Genomic DNA, 22,075 nt, shown 5'->3' with positions numbered 1-22,075 from the left:
AACCTCGTGTGGGTCCTCCACCTCAGCCCAAACCCTGTGTGGTCAGGCCACCTGCGTTGTAACTGCGCCCAAGGAATCCCACACACCTCCTTACTATGCTGGCAGCAGAGCTCAAGGCCATCAGGCGGTCAAATGTTTACTTTGAAATGTAGGGGAAATGTGAGACACCGCTGAGGAATTGTGGACGGTTAGCTCTGGAGAGTGAGACCGAGTTTCATCAATGGTTGTCTCCACTCAACCAGCAGCCAGGGAAGGTCGGGTGCGACAATGATGCAAACCAGTCTGCGACCCTTCTTCAGGGCAATGTGGCACACGTGCCTTGTATGGCTCACGTGTTGAACCTGGCTGTCCAGCAATTTTTAAAACACTATCCCGGCCTACATGGCCTTCTGCAGAGGGCACGGTGTAACACCTGCCTGGATCGACACACTCAGATGGGCTGTAAAGGATAGGCTAGAGGCAAGCCACTCACCAAGATGGACACCCAGAACCCTGAAACCCTTTAACCCCTATACAGTGATTTGGAATTACACAGGGCCCAAGTTGATCAATACCTGTGGAAGGCTGCAGCTCCAGACAATAGTAGTCATGCAGGGTCAAAAACATTAATTGAGGACGAGGAACAGAATGGGATGGCGAGGACTTAATCACAAAACAAGCAGAGGTGAAATGCGGATCGGCCAACGAGGTACATAAACAGCAAGCAGGAAAAGTAGTCAGGTAACAAGCACACAAACTCATAAAACTGAACTGGGGGTAACAGTAACAAGAGGTTCATAGCTTTGTCTGGCAGTGGTCTGCAGACAGGAGGGGCCTAAAAAAGGGTGTGGTGTCTTCCCATTGGTTGTAGCTGAATGATGGTACTTCATCTGTGAGATACCCACCACCTACATTCAGCCTGTGGTTCTGTATCTGTCAAGGTAACGCAACCCAGTGGGTGACCATAACCTGCGTCCACCTGCGCCGCTGGCATCGACTCCTTTCCCATCATCAGCACTATGCACGAAAGGAACACGTTGTCACCTGGCAACCGGAGTACAAATTGATTGAGTGGACTACGTTGGTGACTTAACAGCTGTGTGCGGCAATGATGCAAACCTGTCTGCGGCCCTTCGTCAGGGCATTGTGACACACGTGCCTAGTATGGCTCACGTGTTGAATCTGATTCTCCAGCAATTTTTAAAATACCATCCCGGCCTACATGGCCTTGTGCAGCGGGCACGCTGCTATGTGCTCACTTTCATCCTTCGCACCCAGCAGCTCAACAACTTTCATCGCTCCTGAAGTCTTAGGGTCTGGCGGTTAAATGCCGGAAATGCGATGTTCCGACACGCAGGAATTGGAATCTGCACATGTTGCAGTGTCTGTGGCAGCACCGCAGAGCCCTGCTGAAATACGGTATGATGTATACCCTGGGCTAACTTGATCCAGAGGTGGTGCAGATCACCCTGCTGGAGTGGTGTCAGATCAAGGACCTATGCACCCTTCTACACAGTTTACAAATGTCGACGAAGATGTTTAGCACTAGCGATGCCATTCTCAGCGTGACAATTCTGGTCATCTACAAGATGGAGCACACTGTAAGCATTATTCGGAGTCAGGTGTTGGTCCAAGAGGAAGGGGAGGAAGTACAGTAGGAGTCATATGCAGAAGGGATAATAAGATGTACAAGGTCCATGCGTTGAGCGGCACCTAGGCGGCAGTCATGGTGGGGGATAGGGGTTAACAAGGGCGCATAGTATCAGCAAAAATTGTTGAGGAAGGTGCAGGAGCCCATGAAGAAATGGAGGACGAACTTGCGATGAGCATGGAAGACTCAGCAGATGAGTGAGAGCTTGCTCACATTTCGGTTGTGCGAGGTTGGGGGGAGAGGGCAGAGGAAGGAGGCACGATTCTCACCTCTCTGCCACCAACAAACCAAGGACTTGGTCCTCCTGGATGCACAAGACACATGAGCGCCTTCTTGCTGCACTACCTACAACATGACCCTCGGATTGTACGAATTCGAAGTAATGCTAACTACTGGGTTGCCACACTGTTAGATCCCCGGTACAAGACAAAATTTGGCGAAATAATTCCAGCCATAGAAAGGGACGCACGTATACAGGAGTATCTGCAGAAGGTGGTACGGATTCTTAGATCTGCTTTTCCAGTAAACACCAGTGCTGCACAGAGTGAATCTCAACGCTTTGTCATGGATAGGAGGAAATGGGCTTTTACTTGTCCACATCTGAGGGACCGAGGGCTGGCTGCTGGGCTGAGATGGCATTGAGTTCGGTGTCCCTGCAGAGTTGCACTTTTGGTCATATACCAAATGAGTTGCAAAAGGACAAATGCTGGTGGAAAGGGGAACAGGTGTGTTGGAAAGGGGAAAAAATTTTTTGTCCGTGGGTTTGGTGGTTAAGCAAAAGTAACATTTGATGAAGAAACACCATCTGTTACGGTGGGACTGGCGGATTTGGATAAGGTGGTATATACTATGTTACCGGTATATAACGAAAATTAATAAGAAAAGAAAGAGAAAGGTAAATATCCCCATCAGCAGTCAATGTCCACCGTGCTCCCAGATGGAAAAGGAGAGGTTGGCAAATGGAAGGTTAGGTGGAGGATACAGATCTGTGTGGCTATGAAACTAATAGTTGCCTGAACCGAGATAGACGCCACTCGGATCTTGAGACTGCGAGCCCTGTTAGCGTCACAGGGTCCACACGCCCACCCAGCCCAGGAACTCCCTGTTAACATCACAGGGGCCATTCAGTACGCTGACCGTGTGCATTGGGGCCACACCTGTGGACAGCAGGCGCATCAGCAGCAGCAGGCCTGTTAATGCCACTGGGCTGCACAAGCAGGACTTGTAGGACAGGAGCTGGTCTTAACCGTTCTGCGTTACCAACTGTGGTGGCGGCCTGCATCGACGCCCTATCCCTGCCTACCTCTGGCCTAAAGCCGCAATGGGTTCAACACATGGAGGTGTGCTCTTTCGGAGCATAATAGAAGACTGCGCACCTCCTTGTTGGCTCCAGCCCCTTTTATAACCTGGGTCCGCCCCAAACCAGGGTGGACCACAATGCACCTCCTGGAGACAAAAGCAGAGTGACACGTCATGAGTGGCATAACTAGCGTCCTATTTGGAACCGCAACTTCAATAATGACCTCATGGCTGCCACGACACAAACACCTCACTAGTCATCGTCTGACCATCAATAATGAGGTGACAAGTCATAGGGGCGGGCGTGGGAGTGGCCTGGCCACATCGTCAGGACACCTGATGCCCTGTGGTCTATATGGACCCCCCCACATCAGGGGCAGGGCCAAAGAGTTCATTACCGGACCTAGTTTCTGATGCAGTAAGTGCCTGAGCATGGTCAGTTGCATGAAATAGAGTCTCTGAAAAAAGACTATCAGCTTTAGCATGGTGTCTCGGCACAAAACAGGACTTAGACCCGGCACGGAATGCAAGTACCTGTGCAAAGAGGCTTTTCACACTAAGTGTGGGAGCATGCGCTGTATCCCGAAATGAAGACTTAGCCTCAGGAATGGCACAGTCAGGCTGAGCATACTCACTAGGCAAAACACTGTAGTTAGGCTGCAGCTGGGGTAAATCGGCACACGCATGCGCACTAGCTGCCTCTCCACACTTACACGTGGAGGAGAAATTGCTCTTCGGGTGTGGACTTGGAGATGCTGTCTATGAACAGAAGGAAAAGCTAAAGGAAGCCTCACTTTCTATCCTTCCGAATTATCAAATGCAGAAATGAATTCCCTGAGTTTGCTATAACATTAGCGTAGCAAAATGTGCATGAGGGTGTCATGTAGAGGTGCTAGAAATAGCTTGGCACCAGTGGGACAATAATGAAATACAACATCCAGTTCTATGATGCCACTAAATGGCAGTATTTTTTGCTATCATTATAGCTTATTAAAAACAGAGCAGGAGGGTGTCCTGCACAGGTGCTAGAAATAGCTTGGCACCAGTGGGACAATTATGGAATACAACATCCAGTTCTATGATGCCACTAAATGGCAGTATTTTTTGCTATCATTATAGCTTATTAAAAACAGAGCAGGAGGGTGTCCTGCACAGGTGCTAGAAATAACTTGGCACCAGTGGGACAATAATGGAATACAACATCCAGTTCTATGATACCACTAAATGGCAGTATTTTTTGCTATCATTATAGCTTATTAAAAACAGAGCAGGAGGGTGTCATGCAGAGGTGCTGCACATACATTTACACCAGTGGGGCACTAATGGAGTACAACAGCCACTTCTTGTATGCCACTAAGTTTACTCAATTTTTGGTATTATAATGTCTTAGTAAGTAACAATGAGTTTGAGTGTGCAATGCAGGCAGACGTACTGCAAATATCTTTGCACTAGTGGGACTATACAGAAGTCCAATAGCCACGTTTAGGATGCCACTAAGTTCACTCAGTGTTTGCTAGTATAATGGCTTAGTAACAATGAGTTTGAGTGTGCAATGCAGGCAGACGTGCTGCAAATATCTTTGCACTAGTGGGACTATACAGAAGTCCAATAGCCACGTTAAGGATGCCACTAAGTTCACTCAGTGTTTGCTAGTATAATGGCTTAGTAACAATGAGTTGGAGTGTGCAAAGGGCAGGAGGGTACAGTGGCAGGGTTGTGGGTCTCTGAGTAGAGGAAAGAAAGCCTGCCTTTCTATCCCTCCTAATGGGGAAATGCAGAGAGGAAATCCCTGACCTTAGCTACACAGACGCTGTCATCTTGTGTAGCTGTTAAACTCTGTTTTCACGGACCTGTCACCTATGGCTCTGACCCTGCCGGTATTAGCCCTTAAAAGGACTGATAGAAAGTGCTATTCCTAAGCTGTCCAGCGTTGTGTATGGAGCGTATACAGCAGTATCGGCGATAGGAGCTGCGCCAGTGATGTCTGACACCAAGGACGCAGAAGGCAGATAATGGCGTGCTGGAGGAAAATGTCCGGTTTTATAATGCAGGGACATGTGACATGGACATCCTATCCCACATGCCGTTGCTTCTCTGGCTAAAAGTCCACTTAGCTGTGTGTGTGTCTGGGATTGGCTGACATGCTGGCCCTCCCCACTACACGCGCGCGCTTAGGGAAGGAAGACAAGGGAAAAAAAAAAAAATGGTGATCGCCATTATCCAAACAGCAGTGATCTGAATGCGCTGTTCCCGCACACTATACACTGAAATGTCATAATAGTGTGAGTCACAGCGTGACTTACACTATTACAGCGGAAAGCCAGCTAGGAATTAGCTGGTTTTTTTGCTGCTAGAACCGTTTTCAAACGTATCTAGAACTATCGAGCTTTTGCAAAAAAGCGCGAGTTCTAGTTCGATCTAGAACAGCCCCCAAAATCACTCGAGCCACGAACTGGAGAACCACGAACCGCGAACCGCGCTCAACTCTACATCCTACATAGTTTGGTGTCATCAGCAAAGAATGACACTTTACTATCAATCCCATCCACAAGGTCATTAGTAAAGAGATTAAAAAGATTTGGTCCTAGCACAGATCCCTGCGGCACTCCACTGCTGACTATAGCCCATTTAGATAATGTACCATTTATGACTACTCTTTGTTTCCTATCTTTTATCCAATTCATTACCCAGTTGCATATAGTTTCTCCTAGTCGTTGCTTCTGTTACAAGCGAGTCTAAAGGCCCCGTCACACTAAGCAACATCGCTAGCAACATCGCTGCTAACGAACAACTTTTGTGATGTAGCTAGCGATGTTGCTGTGTGTGACATCCAGCAACAACCTGGCCCCTGCTGTGAGGTCGTTGGTTGTTGCTGAATGTCCTGGGCCATTTTTTAGTTGTTGCTGTCCCGCTGTGAAGCACAGATCACTGTATGTGACAGCGAGACAGCAACAACTAAATGTGCAGGCAGCAGGAGCCGGCTTCTGCGGAGGCTGGTAACCACAGTAAACATCGGGTAACCAAGAAGCCCTGTCCTTGGTTACCCGATATTTACCTTTGTTACCAGCCTCCGCCGCTCTCACTGTCAGTGCCGGCTCCTGCTCTGTGCACTTGTAGCTGCAGGACACATCGGGTTAATTAACCCGATGTGTGCTGTAGCTAGGAGAGCAGGGAGCCAGCGCTAAGCATTGTGCGCTGCTCCCTGCTCTGTGCACATGTAGCTGCAGCACACATCGGGTAATTAACCCGATGTGTGCTGTAACTAGGAGAGCAGGGAGCCAGCGCTCAGTGTGCGCTGCTCCCTGCTCTCTGCACGTGTAGCTCCGTGCGCTGGTAACCAAGGTAAATATTGGGTTGGTTACCCGATATTTACCTTAGTTACCAAGCGCAGCATCTTCCACTCGGCGCTGGGGGCTGGTCACTGGTTGCTGGTGAGCTCACCAGCAACTTGTGTAGTGACGCTCCAGCGATCCCTGCCAGGTCAGGTTGCTGGTGGGATCGCTGGAGCGTTGCAGTGTGACATCTCACCAGCAACCTCCTAGCAACTTACCAGCGATCCCTATCGTTGTTGGGATCGCTGGTAAGTTGCTTAGTGTGACTGGACCTTAAGAAGATGAGATACAGCGGTCTGTCGATTACTGAGCTCAATGCCCTCAATATTCGTGGATGAATGCCATCTGGCCCGGGGGATTTGTCAATGTTTAATTTACTCAGACGAAGGCGTACTTCTTGTGTTAAATTAATTATATCGGGTGGTGAACTTTGATTTTTGACTTGTTGAATGATCCCTGGAACAGTCAGTCAGTTCCTTGGTGAACACGGATGAAAAGTGCCTGTTTAATATCTCAGTCTTTTCTTTGTCCTCTATAACTAGCTTGTTATTATATTTTAAGGAGCCAATACTATCCTTTGTTTTCCTTTTGGCATTAATGTATTTATAAAAGATTTTGGGATTTATTTTAATGTCTTTGGCGATTTTTGTTTCAGTCGCTAATTTTGTTTACTTGATTTCTTTTTTACATTTCCTATTGATATCTTTAAACTTCTGAAATGCTATTTCTGTATTCTCAGCCTTCAAGATTTTAAACACCCTTTATTTTTGTTTTATTATACTTTGTACAGTCTTATTTATCCATAGTGGTTTTGGAACTGTACGATTTGCCAAAGCCCTTAGCTCACTTATTTGCACATCTATTCTGTTTGGTTCAGTTGATGAGGTTGATGTTTTAACTTGAACCCACATACAGAGTCGTAATAGTTGTGTAAAATGTTAACGTTATTAGGCTGTTGAATGATAAGTAATATTTCCTTGGTTAGACAGGTTAAAAAGTTGTTGAAAGCATGTTAAATTATCTTGTGAAGAACTTACCTGAAAATGAAGGATGAAGCTGAGTAAGGTGATGAAAAGGACTGTAAAACCCAAAATTATCTTAAACTGTTTCAAGTTAGATTTGAACATTCTATAGATTTTCCTAAAAAAAAGAAGAGATTAGGCAGTTGTTAAATAGTACAGAGAAGGCGAAGCAGATGTTTCCTTGCAAAATCAAATAATTATTTAATAAGGAGCTGAAAAACTTCAGTAGCACCTAGTCTCTTAGGCTATGTGTCCACGGTAGAATGTTGCTGCGGATTTTTCTGCATGAAAATACGCGACTTTCGCGGCAAATCTGCACCTTTTCTTTGCCGCGGATTTATCGCGGATTTACCGCGGAATTGCCGCGGATTTTGATGCAGATTTTTTTTCCCCCATTCTATAGCCAAAATCCGGATCAAAATCCGCAACAATAATTGACATGCTGCAGATTTTTCCGGATCAAAATCCGCGGCAAATCCGCCGCGGAAAAATCCACAGCATGGACACAGCATTTCCAAAATGCCATTGAAATGGCTTGGAAGTGCCGCTGCTGCAGATTTTCGGAAAATCCGCGTCTTTTCCGCGAGAAATCCGCGACAAAATCCGTGCATTTTCCGCAGCGTGGGCACATAGCCTTAGATTTTGGGCAGTGTCATGCCTGCATGGTGGCTGGGATGTGAATGTCACTTCATTCTGTACTGCTCCTCAGTCCTCACACAATTGTTTAATTTTGTAGGGTAAGGACTGAGTTCTTTAGCAGCTTTGAAATGCTCATTTTATTAAAAGGCAAAGAAGCTTTATAAAAGGATTATAGTGTTCTGACAAAGGTTTTCAAATTAAGTACACCAGCCTTGTCAGATGTAGTTTCTCGTCCATCCAACATGAACCTTATAACGCTAGAGTTGCTGGCAGGCTGTCATTCGGTGTTCAGCTTTGCACTCGCTGGGTGTCATAGCGGCACCAGACTCTATTCACACCACAGAGTCTGACATACAACCTGAGGTCTCTTAGTCGCTTAGCCTGACTCGGATGTCTTCTATCTTAGCTTCACTACTATCCAGTCCAGCAGGGGTTAATTCCTGCTGGCTTTGTGAACTGCTGTTAGGAGCTCAGACTGCTTTGACCACTCATAGCCACCTTCACGTTTTATAAGGTACTAGATCCGGTTGCTCCTAATTGAACATAGCTCAGTGTCGCTTCAGCGATGATCTGTCATGTGCTTTCTTGTGTGGTGTGGAAATATCCCTGTTGGTAGTTTATTTCTTCCCTGTGTTTTATTTCTTCCAGGGCTCGTATTGTCTTTCCCCTGTGTCTGATTGCAGTGTACATGTGTTTTGGGTTTTCCCTTGTCTGTGGTATTTGCGGGCTTTGCTTTTCAGGTCCCTGCCCTCTCCTGGGGTGAGGGAGAGTGGATGTTAGAGCAGGGTTCGGACAAGAGTAAGGGGCACTTTGCACACTACAACATCGCAAGCCAATGCTTGCGATGCCGAGCGCGATAGTCCCTGCCCCAGTCGCAGCTGCGATATCATGGTGATAGCTGGCGTAGCGAACATTATCGCTACGGCAGCGTCACATGCACTCACCTGCCCTGCGACGTTGCTCTGGCCGGCGACTCGCCTCCTTATTAAGGGGGCGGGTTGTGCGGCGTCATAGGTACGTAACACAGCAGGCGGCCAATAGAAGCGGAGGGGCGGAGATGAGCGGGACGTAAACATCCTGCCCACCTCCTTCCTTCCGCATAGCTGGTGTGAGCCGCAGGACGCAGGTTGGAGATGTTCCTCGCTCCTGCGGCTTCACACACAGCAATGTGTGATGCCGCTGGAACGAGGAACAACATCGTAACATTGGTCATTTCCAAATTATGGAAATGACCGACTATACACCGATGATACGATTACGACGATTTTGCGCTCGTTAATCATATCAAAAAGGCTTTACACACTACGATATCGCCTGCGACGCCGGATGTGCGTCACTTTCAATTTGACCCCACCAACTTCGCACCTGCGATGTCGTAGTGTGCAAAATGCCCCTTAGGGTCACGATGGCGGTCCAGATCTAGGTACCATCAAGCTTACCTCTGGGATAAGGGATAGGGCAGAGTCCCTAGCCTGAGGGAATATTTAAGGGACCCTGCTTCAGTTACCCTTGGTTGTCAAGTGCTCCTTTCTAGAAATGCTAGTGTGCATAAGTTACAAAGTTCCTGCATTGGATTCTGACAGTCACAAATGACTACTTCCAAGGACTTTACTACATATGTGTGAGGTTTATACCCATGAAAGTGATTGACAATTGTTGCTAAGGTGGGTATTGGATAACTTTTAGTACTTTTGTTCTTGACTACTGTCTGCCCTCGCCAGGTGTCTTGAACTGCTTGAGTCTAGGGGCAGATGTTTTGCTACTTGACTATATTATCCTAAGAATTAACCCCTTCACGACCGTCCGATTTTGCGCTTTCTGGGGGTTTTTTTTCACAGTTCTTCCAAGAGACGTAACTTTTGTATTTTTCAGTCAATATGGTCATGTGGGATATCGTATTTTGCAGAACGAACTGTACTTTTAAATGAAACCATGAGTTTTACCATATATTGTACTGGAAAACGGCAAAAAAAATTCCAAATGTGGAAAAATTTATGGTAAAACTAATGTGTCAGTGCGAGTTCGTCGACACCAAACATGAATAGGTTTACTTTTATCTAAAAGGTTAAAAAAAATCAAAAGTTTGTCCTAAAAAGTGGCGTACGTTTTGCGCCATTTTCCACGCCCCGTAGCGTTTTCATTTTTCAGGATCTTTGCCTCAGTGATGGCTTATATTTTGCGTCTCAAGTTGATGTTTTTAACTGTACCATTTTTGTGCAGATGCTACGTTTTCATCGCCTGTTACTGCATTTTGTGCAATCTTTGTGGCGATCAAAAATAACTAATTTAGGCATTTGTAATATTTTTGCCACTACTCCATTTACCGATCAGATGATTTTACAGTATATTTTGATAGATCAGGCATTTCTAAATGCGGCAATACCAAATGTGTGTATATTTTTTAATTTTTTTAACCTTTTAATTTTCAGTCACTATCAATATATATAATTGCCTTATTCTGCATGTCTGTCTGTCTGTCTTGCTCCAAAATGACGTCATTACAGTGACAACCGTCGCATTGGCCACTCGGCTCTACCTAGCCCCGCCCCCGCACGCATTGGCCGCTCGGCTTGGCCCGGCCCCGCCCCCCGCACGCATTGGCCGCTTTGGCTCGTCCGGGCCCCGCCCCGTAACATGTTGCCCGCTCGGCCCCGCCCCCGGCACACGTTGGCCGCTCGACCCCGCCCCCCCGCACACATTGGTCACCTATTAGACACCTCCCCCCAGGACTACTCCACCTGTTAGACAGTTCCCCCCAGGACTACTCCACCTGTTAGACACCTCCCCCCAGGACAACTCCACCTATTAGACACCTCCCCCCCAGGACTATTCCATCTATTAAACACCTCCTCCCAGGACTACCCCACCCATTGGACATCTCCCCCCAGGACTACTCCTCCTATTAGACTCCTCTCCCCCTACTCCTCCTATTAGACTCCTCTCCCCCCAGGACTACTCCTCCTATTAGACTCCTCTCCCCCAGGACTACTCCTTCTGTTAGACTCCTCTCCCCCAAGACTACTCCTCCTATTAGACTCCTCTCCCCCCAGGACTACTCCTTCTATTAGACTCCTCTCCCACCAGGACTACTCCTCCTATTAGACGCCTCTTCCCCCAGGACTACTCCTCCTATTGGACACCTCCCCCCAGGACTACTCCTCCTATTAGACACCTCCTCCCAGGAATACTCTTCCTATTATCCTCCACTCCCCCCAGGACTACTCCTCCTATTAGACTCCTCTCCCCCCAGGACTACTCCTCCTATTATACTCCACTCCCCCTGGACTACTCCTTCTATTTTACTCCTCTCCCCCCAGACTACTCCTATTATACTCCTCACCCCCCAAGACTGCTCCTCCTATTATACTCCTCTCTCCCCAGGACTGCTCCTCCTATTATACTCCTCTCCCCCCAGGACTACTCCTTCTATTATACTCCTCTTCCCCCAGGACTACTCCTCCTATTATACTCCCCTCCCCCCAGGACTACTCCTCTTAATATACTCCTCTCCCCCCAGGACTACTCCTCCTATTATCCTCCTCACCCCCCAGGACTATTCCTGCTAATATACTCCTCTCTCCCCAGTACTACTACTCCTATTATACTCCTCTCTCCCCAGGACTACTCCTCCTGTTATACTCCTCTCCCCCCAGGACTACTCCTCCTATTAGACACCTCCTCCCAGGACTACTCTTCCTATTATCCTCCTCTCCCCCCAGGACTACTCCTCCTATTAGACTCCTCTCCCCCCAAGACTACTCCTCCTATTATACTCCACTCCCCCTGGACTACTCCTTCTATTTTACTCCTCTCCCCCCAAACTACTCCTATTATACTCCTCACCCCCCAAGACTGCTCCTCCTATTATACTCCTCTCTCCCCAGGACTGCTCCTCCTATTATACTCCTCTCCCCCCAGGACTACTCCTTCTATTATACGCCCCTCCCCCCAGGACTACTCCTCTTAATATACTCCTTTCCCCCCAGGACTACTCCTCCTATTATCCTCCTCACCCCCCAGGACTATTCCTGCTATTATACTCCTCTCTCCCCAGTACTACTACTCCTAATATACTCCTCTCTCCCCAGGACTACTCTTCCTGTTATACTCCTCTCCCCCCAGGACTACTCCTCCTATTAGACTCCTCTCCCCCCAGGACTACTCCTCTTATTATACTCCACTCCCCCTGGACTACTCCTTCTATTTTACTCCTCTCCCCCCAGACTACTCCTATTATACTCCTCACGCCCCAGGACTGCTCCTCCTATTATACTCCTCTCTCCCCAGGACTGCTCCTCCTATTATACTCCTCTCCCCCCAGGACTACTACTCCTATTATACTCCTCTTCCCCCAGGACTACTCCTCCTATTATACTCCCCTCTCCCAGGACTACTCCTCTTAATATACTCCTCTCCCCCCAGGATTACTCCTCCTATTATCCTCCTCACCCCCCAGGACTATTCCTGCTATTATACTCCTCTCTCCCCAGTACTACTACTCCTATTATACTCCTCTCTCCCCAGGACTACTCCTCCTGTTATACTCCTCTCCCCCCAGGACTACTCCTCCTATTATACTCCCCTCCCCCCAGGACTACTCCTCTTAATATACTCCTCTCCCCCCAGGACTACTCCTTCTATTATCCTCCTCACCCCCCAGGACTATTCCTGCTATTATACTCCTCTCTCCCCAGTACTACTACTCCTATTATACTCTTCTCTCCCCAGTACTACTACTCCTATTATAAGCCTCTCCCCCAGGACTACTCCTTTTATTATACTCCTCTCTCCCCAGGACTACTCCTCCTGTTATACTCCTCTCCCCCCAGGACTACTCCTCCTATTATACTCCCCTCCCCCCAGGACTACTCCTCTTAATATACTCCTCTCCCCCCCAGGACTACTCCTCCTAATATCCTCCTCACCCCCCAGGACTACTCCTGCTATTATACTCCTCTCTCCCCAGGACTATTCCTCCTATTATACAGTTAGGTCCAGAAATATTTGGACAGTGACACAAGTTTTGTTATTTTAGCTGTTTACAAAAACATGTTCAGAAATACAATTATATATATAATATGGGCTGAAAGTGCACACTCCCAGCTGCAATATGAGAGTTTTCACATCCAAATCGGAGAAAGGGTTTAGGAATCATAGGTCTGTAATGCATAGCCTCCTCTTTTTCAAGGGACCAAAAGTAATTGGACAAGGGACTCTAAGGGCTGCAAATAACTCTGAAGGCGTCTCCCTCGTTAACCTGTAATCAATGAAGTAGTTAAAAGGTCTGGGGTTGATTACAGGTGTGTGGTTTTGCATTTGGAAGCTGTTGCTGTGACCAGACAACATGCGATCCAAGGAACTCTCAATTGAGGTGAAGCAGAACATCCTGAGGCTGAAAAAAAAGAAAAAATCCATCAGAGAGATAGCAGACATGCTTGGAGTAGCAAAATCAACAGTCGGGTACATTCTGAGAAAAAAGGAATTGACTGGTGAGCTTGGGAACTCAAAAAGGCCTGGGCGTCCACGGATGACAACAGTGGTGGATGATCACCGCATACTTTCTTTGGTGAAGAAGAACCCGTTCACAACATCAACTGAAGTCCAGAACACTCTCAGTGAAGTAGGTGTATCTGTCTCTAAGTCAACAGTAAAGAGAAGACTCCATGAAAGTAAATACAAAGGGTTCACATCTAGATGCAAACCATTCATCAATTCCAAAAATAGACAGGCCAGAGTTAAATTTGCTGAAAAACACCTCATGAAGCCAGCTCAGTTCTGGAAAAGTATTCTATGGACAGATGAGACCAAAATCGACCTGTACCAGAATGATGGGAAGAAAAAAGTTTGGAGAAGAAAGGGAACGGCACATGATCCAAGGCACACCACATCCTCTGTAAAACATGGTGGAGGCAACGTGATGGCATGGGCATGCATGGCTTTCAATGGCACTGTGTCACTTGTGTTTATTGATGACATAACAGGAGACAAGAGTAGCCGGATGAATTCTGAAGTGTACCGGGATATACTTTCAGCCCAGATTCAGCCTAATGCCGCAAAGTTGATCGGACGGCGCTTCATAGTACAGATGGACAATGACCCCAAGCATACAGCCAAAGCTACCCAGGAGTTCATGAGTGCAAAAAAGTGGAACAGTCTGCAATGGCCAAGTCAATCACCAGATCTTAACCCAATTGAGCATGCATTTCACTTGCTCAAATCCAGACTTAAGACGGAAAGTCCCACGAACAAGCAAGACCTGAAGGCTGCGGCTGTAAAGGCCTGGCAAAGCATTAAGAAGGAGGAAACCCAGCGTTTGGTGATGTCCATGGGTTCCAGACTAAAGGCAGTGATTGCCTCCAAAGGATTCGCAACAAAATATTGAAAAAAAAAATTTTTTTTTTGGGTTTGGTTTATTTGTCCAATTACTTTTGACCTCCTAAAATGTGGAGTGTTTGTAAAGAAATGTGTACAATTCCTACAATTTCTATCAGATATTTTTGTTCAAACCTTCAAATTAAACGTTACAATCTGCACTTGAATTCTGTTGTAGAGGTTTCATTTCAAATCCAATGTGGTGGCATGCAGAGCCCAACTCGCGAACATTGTGTCACTGTCCAAATATTTCTGGACCTAACTGTACTCCTCTGCCCCAGGACTACACCTCCTATTAGACTCCTCTCCCCAAGGACTACTCCTCCTATTATACTCCCCTCCCCCCAGGACTACTCCTAATATACTCTTCTCCCCCCAGGACTACTCCTCCTATTATACTCCTCACCTCCAGGAAACTCCTCCCATTATATTTCTCTCTCCCCAGGAATACTCCTCCTATTATACTTCTCTCCCTCCAGGACTTCTCCTCTTATTATACTCCTCTCCCCCCAGGACTACTTCTCCTATTATACTCTTCCTATTATAGTACTCCTATTATACTCCTCTCTGAGGAGTGCACAACATGGGGGATGGAGCATGATGGGGGGTGCGCAGCAATCGGGGATGAAGCACGATGGGGGTGCGCAGCATGGGTGATGGAGAATGATGGGGGTGCGCAGCATGGAGGATGGAGCACGATGAGGGATGCGCATCATGGGGGGATGAAGCACGATGGGGGGTGCAGCATGGGTGATGGAGAATGATGGGGGTGCGCAGCATGGAGGATGGAGCATGATGGGGGTCCACAGCATGGTGGATGGAGCACGATGGGGGTGTGCAGTATAGGGGATGTAGCACGATGGGGGTGCGCAGCATGGGGGATGGAGCACGATGGGGGTGCACACCTCCCCCTAAACACAGACACACACACACCGCCACACACGCAGCGCACAACACACCACACACACACTGGGAACCACAAACACCACCCTACACAGGCACCCACACACACAGACAACACCGCACACACACAACACACCCACATACACAAACACCGCGGTACACACAAATATATGCACACACCGTGCAACACATACACACTGCACAAAACATACCTCCCCAAAACACACACACGCACCCACACACATACACAAACCGCGCAACACACACAGCACCACACACACACAACGCTGCAGACACACAGCGCTCCACAAACAACGCAACACACAACGTAATACACAAACAACACCACTCTCACACACCCCCACACCCAGACAACACCCAGAACATTTACAGCGCCCTACACAAACACTTGGCAACTATACACAACAACATCTATATATATATATAACAAAAATCATACATTAACTACACAATAAATTCTAGAATACCCAATGCGTTAGAATAGGGCCACCATCTTGTTCTATACATAAAGTAAAAAAAAATCAACAAAAACTGCCATTAGCCAACAGGTCAAAGAGCAAATGCACTACTAGCAGGATGTAGCCGGCCCCCTATGATAAAGGTAGGGGCAACACAGGTGCAGAATACCAATAAGACAATCACAATCAGCCTACCATATCATGGAGGGGGTGGTTGCTGGTATTAAAGCTGCACACAAATGGGATTTGCATAGGTCGTCAGTTACACAGGTATGTGTGATGCACAGTGTCTGGCTTATAACCTATTGATGATGCCCATACGATTAGATCAGGCGGGCTGCCCAGCACTATATAAGTGCCTCAACACACAAGACAGACACCCCAAAGGTGATATTAAATAATAAAGTGAGGTATTGGTCCATATTTTGTAGGTTCAATTTTGTAGGTTCAAGCAAAACAATTATATATGGTGCTGACCTGACATTACATTTGTTCTGTCCTATAGTTGGTGCTGAATACATGGTTCTGGTGCTTTATTTACGTAATGACTGTGCTTCTGGCACTGCATTCATGTAGTGACAGTGGTTCTAGCATTGCATTTAAGTACTGACCGTGGTTCTGGCACTGCATTCATGAACTGACGGTGGTTCTTGCACTGCATTCATGTACTGAATTAAATTCTGGTCCTGAATTCATGTACTGATGGTTGTTCTGTAATGAGGATGAGGTATCTAGATGTAGCGTTCTCCCAGGAGTGAATTCAGAACTAACAATGTAGTTTTCTAGTAGGATTTATTAAAAACTTGATCCAATTGATACTTGATCAAAGCCAATGGAGGTTAAAATGCATTAATATTAAAATATAAAATGTTTCAGCTGATCATCGTCAGTATACTTCATGAAAAACACATCTATTTATATAGTTACGTCCATTTCCTTCCTAGTTCACGTCAAAATGTGATTTTAAGGGGCGAGATACTACTGCTCCTTAATTATGAAACTACAAGCAGCTAATCTCATTATCCAGACATTTTTATAGTGACAAAAAATTATTAACTTGTCATATATATGCTAACCCATATAAAGAGCGGAAACAATTTTCTCAATGATATCCCACCAGCACAATTAAAACTATATACACAAATATAAAACATATACATGTAAGATTTTATTATTAAAAATAGTGTTTTTTTAAAAAAAAAAAATACAAAAAAGATTATTTTTTTTCTTCTTCCCAAATTTCCTCTTTCCTCTTCTTTTTCACCTTTTGTATTAATATGAATTGTATATGTATGCTCTTCATAAAAAATATATTAAAATTATTTTTACAACTGCTCTACTACATCATTAAAACCATATGGTTTCAGGCTTTCTATTTAAAGTTTTCTTCCTATTTTGGACCTTGCTGGAAATTCTAATGGTGTTATTTTAATTGCCTCAAAATTTCACTTTTGTTTTATGGTTAAATGTCTTGACAGACTCTGTAATAAATAATCATTTTTTTGTATTGTGACAATGTCCATTCATTCTTGCTCGCAGAGTTTCTGTTGTGCGGCCAACATATTGTAGACTGCACATACAATCAAAAATGTAAATAACAATCAGAATTTCAAAACAATTTTTGATGAATTTGGAAAATTCTCCTATACTATTGGATTTTAGAGTGTTCACCTCATGGTTGATTATTTTACAACAGCAACATTCTTTTTAAATTAAATTTTTTCACTATCTTCTGTTCATTTTCATTGCATATATCTAAATTGGTGGATTACCTATCTTTTTTCAAATTTCTTGGGGCAATAATGTTTCAATAGTTGTGCCTCTGTAGAAAGTAGTTGAATGCAGTTGTGGCACAAAACTGCAAGCAAATCCTTATGCCAGGAAAGTCAATGAGAATCCTGAAGTGTGGTTTCTCCTTGCAGATTTGGTGCAGAAAATAATCTGAAGCATGTCAATTTTGTCAGCATTTTTGCCTGCATTTTTCACCCTTTGAATTCAATAGAAAAATGCATGAAAAATGCATAAAAACTAGGCAAAAACTTGCATTTTTGTGCTGCATTTTTCCTGTCATGAGACGAAGAGATTTCTGCAACCAAATACTCAGCATGTACACATACATTTAAGCTCTAATGATAGGGATATGACAAATGAAAGACTGTGAAACTCACATATAATCTAAATAGACTAAAGGGAATTTAAAAAGTTTGTCACAGGATAAGATCCTTCACGCTTTTGTGTAAACAGCAAAAATGCATATTGTATTGCGGGAGGGTGACCAGTGCCCTGCAGCTCCCCTGAAGACGTCATGGTTATTTTGTATATTTATATAAAGGAGAACTGTTGTTTATATGTGTGTGCTCTAGGGTGCACTGTTTTCAGGCACCACTAGGTGTCACTGCTCCCTGGTCCCTTAACGTGGGGTTGGGATGGAGAACAGGGCTGAAGCAGTTAAAGGTTAAATCTGCCCAGCAACAGTGAGTTGACAGTTGCAATTAGTCAGATAGGGACACCGTGGAGTAGACAAAAGAAATTGTACCTGGGGGAGGTATAGTTAGAGAAGCCTAGAGTAATTTGGCCAGCCCCTCAGGATCACCCCAGGAAACACAGATCAAGTGGGAAAAGGAAACGCTTCAATAGCCAGGTGCAGAAATAGGCACAGACCGGCCCTGAAGTTGTGAGCCTTGATTCTAGTGGAATTTCCAGGAGGTAACTGACTGCAATAGGACCGGTCTAGATGTGAGGTCACATAGACGTGGGCGAGCGGGTCGTCACAGATACAGTGGTGTAGGAACTCCGTCCAGTGGTAACTCACATATCTGTGGGAGGGAATGCGGCTAAAGCCATGTGGGACTCCATGATTTTACTAGCTGCCACTGTGGTGTTGCTGGGGGAAACAAGCAGTCCGATAGTAGATGGAGAGATGTGCAAGAAAATGTGAAATGAAACCAAACCGTAACATGCCTGTAACGTTCCAGCTATGTGCCTGCAGTGGATGTAACATGCCTGTAACGTTCCAGCTATGTGCCTGCAGTGGATGTAACATGCCTGTAACGTTCCAGCTATGTATTTGCAGTGGATGTAACATGCTTGTAGCGTTCAAGCCATGTGCCCGCAGTGGATGTAACATGCCTGTAACGCCCAAGTTATGTGCCTGCAGTAGATGTAACATGCCTGTAATGTCCAAGCCATGTGCACACAGTGGATATAACATGCCTGTAACATCCAAGCCATGTGCCCGCAGTGGATGTAACATGCCTGTAACGTCCAAGCCATGTGCCTGCAGTGGATATTACATGCCTGTAACATCCAAGCCATGTGCCTGCAGTGGATGTAACATGCCTGTAACATCCAAGCCATGTGCCCGCAGTGGATGCAACATGCCTGTAACGTCCAAGCCATGTGCCCGCAGCGGATATAACATGCCTGAAACATCCAAGCCATGTGCCCGCAGTGGATGTAACATTCCTGCCTGTAACGTTCAAGCTATTTGCCGACAATGGATGTGTTCCACAGAAACTGTGTGAGGTATTCAGTAAAGAAGTGTTACACATTATCCTGCACTTCGTGTCTGAATTTGTCCGGAGGAGGAGACGCTGCGGTGTCCCTGGTTGTACTGCAGGGGTGGCAGGAGTGAAGCACTGAAGAGAGACGCTGCCTGGAAGCAATGGCATGCCTCTGCCCACAACTACAGCCCCCTGCCACCTCCACAACATTATACTAGTATAACTTCTGATTTTCAAGATCACATGAAGAGGTTATGGCTGAGTCTAAGAAAATGTTGACACAAAACAAAAATATTTTGTTTTCTTCTAACAAAATTCTGTCAGCTTTTTTGGTCAATCAAATAAAAAAAATAATTGATGCAAGTTTGGTATTGCAGTAATTGTACACATGGATAGTGAATTTTCCAGTTTTGACTGCACAATAACTGGCTTAAAAAAATCCAATCTTTGACGTCAAAATTACATATTCTTTTTTCACCATTTCATTCCACTTGGACTTTTTTCACTACTTTTCAGTACTTTGCATAGATGGGTAGTGTCCCATGATATCAATATGCTGTGTCTTATATACAGTGCCTACAAGTAGTATTCAACCCCCTGCAGATTTAGCAGGTTTGATAAGATGCAAATAAGTTAGAGCCTGCAAACTTCAAACAAGAGCAGGATTTATTAACAGATGCATAAATCTTACAAACCAACAAGTTATGTTGCTCAGTTAAATTTTAATAAATTTTCAACATAAAAGTGTGGGTCAATTATTATTCAACCCCTAGGTTTAATATTTTGTGGAATAACCCTTGTTTGCAATTACAGCTAATAATCGTCTTTTATAAGACCTGATCAGGCCGGCACAGGTCTCTGGAGTTATCTTGGCCCACTCCTCCATGCAGATCTTCTCCAAGTTATCTAGGTTCTTTGGGTGTCACATGTGGACTTTAATCTTGAGCTCCTTCCACAAGTTTTCAATTGGGTTAAGGTCAGGAGACTGACTAGGCCACTGCAACACCTTGATTTTTTCCCTCTTGAACCAGGCCTTGGTTTTCTTGGCTGTGTGCTTTGGGTCGTTGTCGGAAGACTTGTTGGAAGATGAAATGACGACCCATCTTAAGATCCTTGATGGAGGAGCAGAGGTTCTTGGCCAAAATCTCCAGGTACGCCGTGCTATCCATCTTCCCATGGATGCGGACCAGATGGCCAGGCCCCTTGGCTGAGAAACAGCCCCACAGCATGATGCTGCCACCACCATGCTTGACTGTAGGGATGGTATTCTTGGGGTCGCATGCAGTGCCATCCAGTCTCCAAACGTCACGTGTGTGGTTGGCACCAAAGATCTCGATCTTGGTCTCATCAGACCAGAGAACCTTGAACCAGTCTGTCTCAGAGTCCTCCAAGTGATCATGAGCAAACTGTAGACGAGCCTTGACATGACGCTTTGAAAGTAAAGGTACCTTACGGGCTCGTCTGGAACAGAGACCATTGCGGTGGAGTACGTTACTTATGGTATTGACTGAAACCAATGTCCCCATTGCCATGAGATCTTCCCGGAGCTCCATCCTTGTTGTCCTTGGGTTAGCCTTGACTCTTCGGAGAAGCCTGGCCTCGGCACAGGAGGAAACTTTCAAAGGCTGTCCAGGCCGTGGAAGGCTAACAGTAGTTCCATAAGCCTTCCACTTCCGGATGATGCTCCCAACAGTGGAGACAGGTAGGCCCAACTCCTTGGAAAGGGTTTTGTACCCCTTACCAGCCTTGTGACCCTCCACGATCTTGTCTCTGATGGTCTTGGAATGTTCCTTTGTCTTTCCCATGTTGACCATGTATGAGTGCTGTTCACAAGTTTGGGGAGGGTCTTAATTAGTCAGAAAAGGCTGGAAAAAGAGATAATTAATCCAAACATGTGAAGCTCGTTGTTCTTTGTGCCTGAAATACTTCTTAATACTTTAGGGGAACCAAACAGAATTCTGGTGGTTTGAGGGGTTGAATAATAAATGACCCTCTGAATAAACTTTTCTCAATTTAAAAAAAAAAAAAAGAAATAACATTCTTTTTTGCTGCAGTGCATTTCACACTTCCAGGCTGATCTACAGTCCAAATGTCACAATGCCAAGTTAATTCCCAATGTGTAAACCTGCTAAATCTGCAGGGGATTGAATACTACTTGTAGGCACTGTATATACAGTTGACTAATATAAATGCATGCAATAGTATTTAAGTGGTTTTTCGAGAAGAACATGTTCCATATGTAGCAGAGTTAGGACTATATACTAGGTTACCAAATACTGCCATCTAGTGGTCGGCTTAGGTCAGCGCTAGAGGTAGTTTTAGATAAGACAGGGTTAAGGTAGTAAAAGGGAGGAGTTCCAGGTGGCAGGGCAGATGGCTAGGTGAGAGAGCTTCAGAGCATAGAGAGTCAAGATGTTGGTTCAAGAAAGAGGACGTGTCCTCGGTGCTAGGGCCAGTCAGAGAGCACTGAGGTAACTTTTGGGGGTCTGGAGCCTATGGCTCACCCTTGAAGGTTTAGAGAGTCATCTGGCTAAAGAAGCCGCCGAGGCCCAAAAGCGGTAAAAGGTGTGGGGAATAAGGGAAAAGAACTATTGTATACAGCAAGAGGGCACCACCTTAATTGCCCAGGGATCGCCAATATAGTGCGTAAAACCAAACTGTACAAGACTAAAGAAGATGTACTACAGAATACGATCACCACATCAAAATAATCATAAATATATTAATCTTTATAAGAATAAATAATTATAAATTCAACAAGTCACACCAAAATCGTTAAAAACAACTAAAAACACACACACCATTGTATCAAAACACCCTTTTTTTCCCCTCTTTGTATTTAACACATCATAATACCAATCACAAAAAATGAATTGATTGAAGTATATAGGCATGC

The 22,075-nt window shown here is 45.5% G+C and overlaps 1 protein-coding gene across 1 annotated transcript in view; it reads right to left on the bottom strand.

The window, feature by feature from the left end:
• LOC142311634 (NXPE family member 4-like) overlaps window positions 1–22,075 on the bottom strand; it is a 125,418-nt gene that overhangs the window by 81,170 nt on the left and 22,173 nt on the right. Inside the window, exon 2 of the mRNA XM_075350200.1 lies at window positions 7,299–7,401. Within this exon, the coding sequence (XP_075206315.1) occupies window positions 7,299–7,388 (90 nt within the window). The 5' untranslated portion in view covers window positions 7,389–7,401. The remainder of the gene's footprint in view (window positions 1–7,298; window positions 7,402–22,075) is intronic.

Source organism: Anomaloglossus baeobatrachus, chromosome 5, assembly GCF_048569485.1.
Source record: "Anomaloglossus baeobatrachus isolate aAnoBae1 chromosome 5, aAnoBae1.hap1, whole genome shotgun sequence".
NCBI lineage: Eukaryota > Metazoa > Chordata > Amphibia > Anura > Aromobatidae > Anomaloglossus > Anomaloglossus baeobatrachus.
The sequence above is the reverse complement of the archived record's forward strand: the minus strand, read 5'-3'. Positions and strand labels throughout refer to the sequence as shown.